Source organism: Danio rerio, chromosome 2, assembly GCF_052040795.2.
Source record: "Danio rerio strain M-AB ecotype USA chromosome 2, GRCz13ab, whole genome shotgun sequence".
NCBI lineage: Eukaryota > Metazoa > Chordata > Actinopteri > Cypriniformes > Danionidae > Danio > Danio rerio.
This window is the reverse complement of record NC_141022.1, coordinates 19373465-19385000: the sequence shown is the minus strand read 5'-3', so window position 1 is coordinate 19385000 and position 11536 is coordinate 19373465. Positions and strand designations below refer to the sequence as shown.

The following is an 11536-nucleotide window of genomic DNA, read 5'->3' as shown; positions in this document are numbered from 1 at the left end:
AGGTAGACCTGTTTCCTTAAAACTGTGTAAATGAACTATGTGCATAATTATACAAATTAAGTCAACTTAGCAGTTAAAACAGGTTTACTCACTTCATTAAAAGTAAAGTCAACTAATCGTTTTAAAAGTAAAATGTTTACTGGCCTTTCTGTAAAGTAACTAATTGCTTTTTACAGTGCATAGACTTGAGTTTGTGTGGCATTACCTTCATTTAAAATGGAATAAATCTCTCCTTGTTGAGGCTTCTAATGTATTCAGCGTTGATGAAAAGTGAATCTCATTCCAAGCAGAGTTTGAACATACTTCTACTACCAAAAAAAAGCAAAACGATATGCAAATTGAGTCCAGAAATCTCTTTATAGTCACTGAATTCGACTTCATATAGCAAATACGGTCTTAAATGAGCTACATGGCTGGAGAGAAGAAGTGATGTCTATGTTGTAAAAATTTCCTTACCAAAATGTAGTATGGGTCAGAAGTGATATATTTTCTGAGCATCAGGCGTCACTTTCTTTCAGGTCAAACTCATCAGGTCCTAATAAATTAACGAGCATTCGCGCTATAGCATAAGTCAGAGCATCGGTATATTATATATAGTCTCTGTGCGAGTAAAAGGTGCCAGCATGTGAACACTGGGAGTGTGTGTTTCGTCGATTTTGTTATTTAAAAAAGTAAATAAAAGAGATAAATAGGGCATGTGGTGTCCATGAGGTGATGGTGGTGGCGTGTTATTAATGTGCAGTGGGTGGATGGATGGATGATCAGAAACGGATAAAGGTAGCATCGATCTGCCTGACACTGGGAAGCGCCAGCATGATCTTGCGTCTGTACTGAGGATCTTTCTGCAAGGGGTTTCTCTCCAGATAGACAGTCTCTAGACCTTTGGCGTTCTTGAGCTCGTCTAAGTCTGCCCAGTTTTCTATCTGGTTGTCGTTCATCTGTGTGAGGAAGATAAGAAGAAAACAAACGTTAGTGTAATAACAATGTTTTGTTCATTTTGAAAATGTTATTCAACTACAATAAACAAGATGCTAATTGTTATGAACAAAAGCACTTGGAAATAATGCCACAAAGTACAATTGTCACATGTGCATTAATTTCACATTAAGACATATTTTTTGTGGAGTTTACTTCCAAGCAGAAATACTTTAATCCAACAAAAATACAATAAAATGATCACAAATCACGCTTAAAGACTAATAATGCTACAAAAGGTATTTGTTTTTCCTCTAAATAAAAAAAAAAAAACGTATCGTTTTCCACAAAAATGATCAACACTATTTCACACTATTTACTTTTAACATTTCTTTTTAACACTACTCCCGTCAAAAAGACCAACGTTTCAGTGCACTTCAATTGAATTAATGTACTATACTGGTGCTATGCGGTCCATCATTATATTTATGCAATACTTTTATTCCATTTGTGACACTGAGCATCAACCTGAAAGTCAAATTTTCATCTTGTATACAAAGTCACTTTCTAAAGACACCAGGCAGCTTATATGGAGTCAATCTAGGGTCATATATACTTGCAAAATGAAAGTTTTGCAAATAAAAAAATTAAGTATTGAGCAAAAAATAAAATTAATAAATGCAATTTTCCAAAAATCGCAAAGAAAAATTTATTTGAGAAATAAAAATTAATTTTGCTAATAAAAATAGAGAACTCAAAAGGGAAAAAATTTCAAAGTTCTCTCTTTGAGTTTTGAGAAATAAAAATTCAACTTGCAAACAAAAAAGAACTTTAAATAAAAATCAAACAGAGCAAAAATTTTTTTTTGCAATTTAATTATTCACATTTCACTTTGTGACCCTGGCTCGTTTTCTTCATGGCCTGTACATGCCCAAGTTCCCTTGACTCTGCACTGTTGTCAAATCAGGACCACAAAGTGAAATGTGCAGAAACGTGACATGCAAAGTGAAAACCGCATTGCAAACTTATGGTTGACAATGAGCACTGCAATTGACTGGATAAGTTTTGTAAACACAACATATAAAAATGTTTTGCAAATAAGTGTAGTGTTTTTTTTTTATTGCCAATATTTTAGTAGTTTTTTTTAAGATTTGCATTTATTTATTTCCTCAATACTTTGACTCCATTAATTTATTGTTAAAGTGGCAACAATTTTATCAAAAAATAATTTTTCTAACTATTTTCAAGCTTAATATGAAAACTTTTCATATATTCACAACATATATACACCCACACACACACACAATTTCTCTCTATTTATGCTTCAAATGTGACATTGAACATTTCTGCCATGTGAATGGTTTTTATTCATTTGTAAAAATCTTTTTAAAACACCCCTGAAGCAAACATTAAAAAACCAAACCAAAATTACAGTGCCAGCGTCTTAAATAGCAAAAATGTAAATTTTGATAACAACAATAAAAGTAATCATCTTTTCTTGAGCAGCAAATTATCATATAACAATTTCTGAGGGATCATGTGACACTTAAGACTGGATTTATGAAAATTCAAAACTCAGCAAAATAATAAATTCCAAAAACGTATGAACAGAATAGTTTCATATATATAGAACAGAAAATTGTCATATACATAATTTTGGTAACATTTTATTATGATGGTCCATTTAAGTATTAGTAGACTGTCTGCTTAATATCTGTTGATGCTGACATTCAACAGACATTTAACTGACTATAAAAAACTTTGCAAGTACATGTCACAGGGTTTCTGTAGGTTTCATCAACTCAAATTTTAAAACTGAAGACCCTTTTAAGACCATGATGGAAATTTTAGACTTATACAAGGCTAAACACTAATGATTATTTCTAATGGCCAGGTTTGCCTAAAAAATTGAAATTAAAATGTAAATTGAAATTGAAACGTTAACCTTTTTTTAATTCCTTGTTTTTATTGTTGTGATTATTTTTATAATAGTTTTGCATTCTTTGTTAATCACTTTGAATTACCATTGTGTATAAAATGTGCTACAGTATAATTTAAATTGCCCTGCAGTGTCATGCATTGGATAAAATGACAGGAAAAAATGGACATAAGATCATTTTTCAGTGCACCTAAACGCCAAGTACAAAAAGTTCACATATTAAGCAATTTGGCTTTAAGAATGAGTGCTTAAGTGCTAATGTCACAATATCAATCCCAGGCAAAGGAGAAAGACATGATTGAGGAACAGGCAGAGCAGGGTCAGTCAGATGTACAGTGTCAGGTAAGAGTGTTGTGCTTTATTGAAGGGATAATGACAATTCTTGTGGGGTGAACTTTTTTTTTTTTATGTTTTCAGAGTTGTGGCTATTTAGCAGATAAACTTCACAGGCTCACTGATTTACAATATGATCGGTCAATTTAACAAGTGTAATGTAAACAAGATGGATATTACGAGTATGTAAAACATCTTTTCCTGCATTCAGGAGTTTCAAGAGTCTGTTGACTGTAAACAACACAACAAACAATGCAATAAATAGTTTTAAAGAAAAATTTGCTGTCAATGAGCCTGAGAAAAACTTTGAAAATAATCATAATGACGAAGTCTCCATGCTATAATAATAACAGAACCATTTTTAACTGTGACGACACATCTTTTTTAGTACAATTCAGCTGTATTATTTGTGTTCCCTTCAAAAAAAATGCTCGAAAGAAATTTTATATTTATTGTCCCCCCTACTGTTAAATCAGATTTACGCCCATGCTTGCAGCTATTGCACTCGACTGCATTCACTTGTCTAGTACTTGTACAATGTCAACAAACTTAAATCGAACAATAATGATAATAATAATAATTTAAAATATCACAGCTTTTATTGTGAACTGAATAAATGCTCAGAAGAGATCGATATTAAGACAATCTTAACCTCGCATTTTTGAATGGTAGTGTTGACAAAACAAAACACAGTATGCAATCAAACACAAGAGTAAACCTGTCGTTCTCTTTCTTACCCAAAATTCTTTTAAATCGGTCAAATGGCTGATATTTTCAATCTTTTTTATCCTGTTAGCAGCGATGTCCAAAGTTGACAGCTTTTTCTAAAAAAGAAGAGGAGGAGAAAGATGAAAGATCTGTATGTTCTAGCAATAAAATATTCTGGGAAGGATAAAAATAAAACCACTTCTAGAGATGTGACGACAGATCAGAACACACTGAAATCCCCAGAGAGTAAAAGGTGCAAAGGAGAGGAAGAGAACGTCACAAAAGATGGAGAAACGGGGAAAATTTAAGCACGAACCTACTATACACTTTCTACCTTCTCTTGTATACACAATAGCTTCTTTAACTTGCAATTTGCTATACACTGTAAAACAAATTCTTGCAGCATTATTGTTTTGTTGTTGAATCAAATTAACAACTGTCATCTAAACTTCCATTAATCAAACTGACTAAAAATATAGAGTTAAACTAAGTGTGTAGAACTTAAATTGAGTTGAACCTGAATAAATTAAAGTCTATAAAGTGTAGATATTCAACAAAACTGAAAAGCACAAACAAGGCAATCATCTTTTAGACACATTTTGAATTGACAGGAGTTGCAGATCTTACATTGTTCTCCAGACCCTCCATGACTTCAATGCCATTATGACTCAAGTAAAGCTCTCGCAGGTTGACAAGATTCTGGAGACCCTCCAGCTTGGTGATGCGGTTACTCTGTCGGGCAGGAGCAGATGTTAGCACTGACAGTGAAAGTCAAATTGGCTAAGGAGAAACACCGTTGATCACAAACACACCTGAATACTGAGAACCGTCAGATTGTGCAATCCGTCAAGATTCTGTAGCTGAGTGATTTTATTCGTGCCGAGAAACAAACTCTCCAAGGAAGAAAGAGAATCCAGGTTCTCAATAACCTACAATTTGTAAACAACACAATGTAAAGACTAACAGGCTGAAAACAAATCCACAGTATAGAGAATGTATAGTAAATATACAGTAAATGTATAGTATAATTATGTATAGATAGAGATTGTGAATGCATTTATTTCGTATCCATATCCACAATATTTGTTCGGACTCGGTGTGCAAGGTTTATGTACCGATGGGTATTAATTCATCCATTCCAAAAAGTAAAAAGTAAAGCATGCAAACTGTATTTTGCCTTTCACCTGTACAGTGGCTCTGAACGGTCACCTCCCAAAACACTTTTTTTTAATGCAAATAATACACAAAAACAAAAAAAAAACAAAAACAGATTCAAAACCAGAAACCAAATTTTTTTGACAAACAAAAGTTGCGGAGGCAGTGTGTCAATACGATTGACACATGCGAGGTTGAATTTATTGTTTGCATTTTTAAACGTGCAAAAATAAACGATGAAAATCACTGAACGCCCTTTTCAAGAACGCGATGTGCACCACACTGCCTTTTTTGTTGACAAGAAAAAAAAGTGCACTTTTTATGTCGCTAGGCAACAACTGAATCAGATGCGAGTGTCGCTGTAGATATACACATACACATGTATATAATTTTAGTATATACAAACAGTGACGACTAGTCTCTCCTTCATCCTTAAAAGTCTCTGAAGTTGTTTTGACAACACATGTGCTGTCATGAGAAATCGAGTCCCCCCTGGGTCTGCCTAAGAGTCACTGGAGTTTTAATAGGTATAGTTTGTAGCGTCTGATTAAAAATATATAATAATAATAAATTATATATAGTAATAATAAATTATATATATATATATATATATATATATATATATATATATATATATATATTCAGCTAAATCTTGTCTAAATTTAAAAGAGTGTTATAATGACATTAAACAATTTTAAATGTTGTATTTCATATACTGATGTACAACTAATGGCATGTGTTGTGGCAAGGAAAATTTCTCTTTCATGCTTTTATTTTAGATAGACTACAACATGCTACCACTTCTAAACGTAAATATATAATGGTACATATAAATACATAAAAACATCAAAAAGACATAAATGTTTACAACGTTTTAATTATTTTAACAATGTGTGTCTTTAACTTATAGTTACCGATAATAATGTTACTAATATGATAAGTCTTGTTAGAATCTTAAGAGTGAGAATAGACTTTAAAAAGCATTTTTGATCAGACATTCACCAGGTATCACCTCAACAGAATCCCTGCCTCTGATTTCATTTGATTGGGGAATGAAAAAAAAACGTAACCAACATAGCGCGCCGTTCTGCTCAGTTGACTTTTTTTTTCAACTGCAGGCGCAAAATGGCAGAAAAACGCAACACAAGGTTAAAACGTGAGGCACACAGGGGACATAAGCAGCACACAAAACCCTCATGGCCATTTGTAAACTATTCAAAAAAAGTAAAAAAAATAAATAAATCAATGCAAAAAGTGCATTTAGTGTGATCAAGGTTAAAGGGTGCATGTTCATCAAAGTGTTTTTGCATTGCAGAAAAGCAAGCAATGTTCTAAAAATGCTAAGCTGTGAGCCTTTATGTTCTGCAGAATTTTTTGCTATCATACGGAGTATCTGCGTTATACCATTATAAGTTGAAGTCTTTACCAGATTATTTTTGATAGTTGTATAGTATTGTCCTGCCTTGCAATGATTTACAAAACAGTGTGCTTATCCTTGACTGTAAAATGCCAGTGCAAAGTGACAAAAAACAAACACTCGCCTCTAGAAAAAAAAACATTTTGGTGGACACACACCCTCAATGCAATGCTGCCAGTACTGAAAACAATGCGTGCATATACTGCTATATAAATAAATGAGGTTACTTGAGTGATGAATTGCAAATCTTGAAAACATCCACATTTAGATTTTAAAAAAAGTCTAGTATTTAACAAAAAAGTTATATTTTATGTGTTTGACATTGACTTTCTAAAAAAACAAGGCCAGGTGCGAGAGACATTAAACCTTTTGCCTTTCTGAGCATTGGCAGATCCCAAAGTAATGCAAATGCTAAGGCCAGGGTCCCTTCAACTGTGCTTTTGTCTCCATGAAAGTCTGTGCAATACTGCCGATTGGATTAACAACAGCTATCAGTTTTGTTGATTAGGTCCAGGTGGGTAAGACTTCAGCGTCTGAACAAGTTCTTTCAACTATGTACTTCATTAGCATGCTTTGTTTAGAAATGTAGCCACCTCTAATCACAACTCCCTATAACATATAAAATATATAGGTAAACATTGCACTAGTTCGACTTCTCCTCAAAACTCCTCTAGGACTTCTCACAGACTACTCGATAGGTTTCTCGAAGACATCCCCGTGACTGCAGACACAGCAAGTTTTCCAATAAAGAGTCCTGCTTGAAGAAACGAAAGTCTCCTGGTCTTTGCTTTTGACTTCACAACAATCACCTCAGTCAAGTGTTTAAAACTAATCCTTATCTGAGATAATTCCATAGTGTTTGTTTGTCAATGTGTTAAGTCAACGAAAGCAGTTAAAGCTTCTGCTTATTCAACAACTACAGGGATTTCTTGTAATTCTTCTTTGAGTGCATTTGGGGGTTTTGCATGAGAGCGCCTTCTAGCCTTCAGATGAAGATTTACTACTGATCACAGAACTTTGCTTCCCTGACAAGATGTGCATGACCAGTTTCACGGTTGCAACTTCATTTCGATGAATGACTCAAACCTAGTTGTAGGTTAGTTTTTTTTTAATTAACAGAAAACGAATAACACATATGTCCATATTCACAGACTTATGACTTAAGTTGACATTTACTTGACAAGTTTCTTATAGTCAGTTAAAAGCCATGAAGAGCAGATGTCTCACCCGGATGCGGTTCGAGCCCAGCTCCAGCATTTGGAGGCTTGTCAAGTGATCAAGGTTGGCAATGCTTGCAATCTTGTTATGTAGCAGGAAGAGTTTCTTGACTTTTGTGAGAGAATCCAATCCTTCAATCTTCCTCAATAAGTTGAATGAAACATCTAGTTGCCTGCAAACCATACATGACAAAAAGCAAATTATGCAGTAAATTATTTTAAAAGCTTTTTTTCATGTTATAATCAAACTTTTGTCCTCAAAAAGATGATAATTAAAGGTTAATAAGGTGATTGTATGTACACTAACATTCCGATGTTCTGGGTTGGTAGTGTTTTATGCCCATCAAGGATGCATTTGATCAAAAACAAAAGTAAAATGCTAATACTATGAAAGATATTACAATAATTATAATAATAATAAAATTTCCATCTTTGTACCTCACAGGTAAACTTTGGTTGCGTTTCTTTGTGGTAGGTACGTAAAAAAATAAAATAAATTAAACAATTAAAAGTGCATATAAAAAGTAGGCATATATGGCATTAACTCCATGAGAAGCGAGTGATAAAATTGCCAAAGTTAAAACTCTTCATTTGTTTAAAAAAAAAAAAAGGGAGATGCAAATGCATTTGCTGAATAAACTGAAATGGCAAACACGTTTACTGTTGGTCACCAATACTAACGTCAGCCACTCTAACAATTTCATGGAAAATAAATTAATTGGCCTTTTGGGATTTTTTCTTTTTCTTTTTTTGCAAACTTTGAAAAGACTCCCTTCACCATTGAAAGTAAATCAAGCTAGTGTCACATTATTTTTTTTAGAAATCCTTCTACTGGGATTTTTCAATGTTGTCCAACAAAAACCTGCTTGGTATGAGACTTCTGTGTAAGCCATTTTGTTTACTACTTGTTAAACTACTTACAATGGGTCTTTTTGGAAAAAATGCTTGACTTTACCTTACAAATTTGCCTTTATTTCAGAATTCTTTGATGCCGCACTGCCAGTGCTGAATTGTTTTTAAGTTTGATCAATAAAATGCATCCTTGTTAGTAAAAATGAACTCAAAACTTACTCAATGGTTTGATCAGTAATGTGCAAATAAAAAATATTTTGCATGTTTTTCTAAACGTTAATAATCTTGGACTAAATAATAAAGCATCATGTCTGACTCACTCGAGCTCTGTTAGAGCCTGAAGATTCTCTAGTTTGCGGATCTGGTTGTCATAAAGATCGAGTTCCCTCAATGAGACGAGGCTCTCCAAGTTCTCAATCCGTTTGATGAGGTTTTGTCTGAGAGAAATTGTCTGATGGAAGAAAAAAAAAAAGTTACTCATTTGTCATTAAGCTATTAATAATTAACAGTATCCTAATCTTGATTCATGATACAACTTTATTACACTAATTATTAACAAAAATGCTCACCTTTGCCTTCAGAAGAACCTCCAGGCCTTCAATCTTTCCAATGCGACAGTGGACCAGATCCACATCCTAAATAAATTAATAGTGGATCACTAGTAATGATGTGTAAAATAGCTGAAACATTGTGTAACAAAAGGTTAGGTGATAGATTAGAAGCATTTTTACACAAACCACAGACTATTAACATGATTTTACAGTAGTGACGCTAACATGTGAAAGTTGGGATCTTCATATCAAACAATAGCATGTTATTAAAAGTACTTAATAAGTTGAATGGGCAATGTAATATAATGATGGTATTCTTGTTACTAAGTCGTATTAGCCTTTTAAGAGATAGTTGACCTAAATATGGAAATTCTGTCATCATTTCCTCATTCTTTATAGGTTTAAAATCTATTTATAATGTGCACAAAAAAGCACATTCTGAAAAATGCTGGTAACTGGTATTCATTAAACTCTATAGTATTTTTTTTTTCAACTATGGAAGTGCATGTGCCCCAGCTACCAGATTTATTCAAAATATCTTGTGCTCAGCAGCAGAAGAAAAACCTCACAAAAGTTTTAAAACTACACTAGGGGGAGTAAATAATGAGATAATTTTTATTTTTGGGCGAACTTTTATAAAAGTGAAACCGCTTAATTTTTGTTTTTTATTTTTTACAGCTGGTAATTTAGATTTAGTTTCCAGCTCCTTGTGGCTCACAGTGTAAGCTATAGTCAAATGTGTTTCTCTAAAAAACAAAACTTTATATTATAGAAAACTTATATTACATGTGACAAACAAATCAGGTGTCGGTTGCACCATCCGTAGAACTCTGAAAGGTACAGTTGACCAAATAATTCACGCACTATTACTCTCCCCTCAAGTAGTTCAAACCTTTGTGAATTTTTTTATTTCATTGATCACAAAAGAAGATAGTTTGAAGAAATCTGAATATGACTTCCATAGTAGGAAAAACAAATACTTTGGAAGTCAGTGGTTACAGGTTTCCATCTGTCTTCAAATGATTTTCTTCGATGTTCAACAGAAGATAGAAACTCAAACATGTTTGAAACTAATAAATGATGACAGTATTTTCAGTTTTATTTTATCTAACCCCTGAAGCCCTGTTCAAAAAACCTTCAGGGCCTTCCCGAAAACTAAAACTTTCTCAATCACCTCTTCTTCGGGGTCTAAGGTAATGGTGTCCATGTCCACCGGTGACTCCTCTGGAACTAAAAGGCCAAGAGAAAGGAGAACATATTTAGAGAATAAAGAACATCTCTACCATATTCCCCTCACACTTGCGCTAAAGCCTCACCAGTGGAAGGAGCTTGCAGCGAGTCGACTTCTCCATTGAGACTCTTCCTCTTGGTCTCATCATCACCAGATTCCTCAGACTCTCCTCGCCTGTCAACTTCAAACCACAGCTTTAATCAATAACTAGAACACACCCAGAGATATTACGCCACTGCTGGTATATGGGTCAAATATTCCTGATGCCACATACTTTTATGTAAGTGAAAACAGTTTTCAAATCCTCCATCTATCAAATGACTCCATTATCACTTTCTCTCTCACACACACACACACGCGCGCACACACACATGCACATCCCACAGCAGGAGCGTACTAACAAACTCTGCTGATACAGCAGCAGCAAACAAATGTGAGGCGTCGAGAAAAGCTCGATTTGTCATGTCTGATAGTGCACATTCATGTTCTCCAACACTTTGTTTTTTTCTGAACCGGTTAATGTTCTGAACAAGTTAATGAGAGCTGCTCGGCTACATTTGCTAACACGCAATGACGCCCTGTATACACTACCGTACACCACAGCTAAAAGGAGATCTGCAGTAAACGGTGGCATTTAAATACACTCAAAAGCGAAATAAAAAAAACAGGACGCATATATCGTTATTTAATACGTGCAGACTGAGAGAATAGCTTTAAATAGCTGTGGGATGAACGTAAACAATCGCACATTACAGTGTGAATGAATGGTAAGGGGATAGGAAACCATTAACTGATTTAAAATTCAAATTAATAAAGGATTTAATGTCCGAGATGAAAAATTAACAATGGTTGACTTATGAAACGCTCAACTGGAAAAGAATCATTAAATATAGACAAGTTCGCTCACCTTCCATCTCTTGAGGCTCTCCGACAGATAACGTCGCCATTTTCCTGTGAACCCGCCCACTTTAGTGGATGATTGACGTCTGGGCTGACCAATAGAAAACGGGGAGTCCGTTTTCTACTCTCGTGGACTATAAATAATTACGATTATATAATACATTTATACACGACAAAACACAACGCAAATAATGCTGAGACAGGGGCAGATTTAGTCATTTGGGGGGCTTAAGCAATTCTAGCCATGGGATGATTCATTTTCTTAAAGTGAATTCACAACTAAAAGAATATATGAACTATGTTTAAATTACGTTTTAA

General features: G+C 34.0%; 1 protein-coding gene across 2 annotated transcripts in view; it reads right to left on the bottom strand.

The window, feature by feature from the left end:
* The window catches only part of ppp1r7 (protein phosphatase 1, regulatory (inhibitor) subunit 7), an 11746-nt gene extending 464 nt beyond the window's left edge, over positions 1-11282 (bottom strand). The window contains exons 1-10 of one of the 2 annotated variants that reach the window (NM_001037386.2): positions 11226-11282; positions 10404-10499; positions 10262-10317; positions 9106-9171; positions 8857-8987; positions 7695-7857; positions 4708-4824; positions 4523-4627; positions 3925-4011; positions 1-938 (exon numbers count right to left, since the gene is read on the bottom strand). The exon at positions 1-938 is cut by the window's left edge and continues 464 nt beyond it. In NM_001037386.2, the coding sequence (NP_001032463.1) occupies positions 762-938; positions 3925-4011; positions 4523-4627; positions 4708-4824; positions 7695-7857; positions 8857-8987; positions 9106-9171; positions 10262-10317; positions 10404-10499; positions 11226-11265 (1038 nt within the window). In that variant the 5' untranslated portion in view covers positions 11266-11282 and the 3' untranslated portion in view covers positions 1-761. Of the gene's footprint in view, positions 939-3924; positions 4012-4522; positions 4628-4707; positions 4825-7560; positions 7858-8856; positions 8988-9105; positions 9172-10261; positions 10318-10403; positions 10500-11225 lie in introns of those variants that run through there. The other variant, NM_001291498.1, reaches the window with a different exon arrangement.
* Positions 11283-11536: the final 254 nt, after the last annotated feature.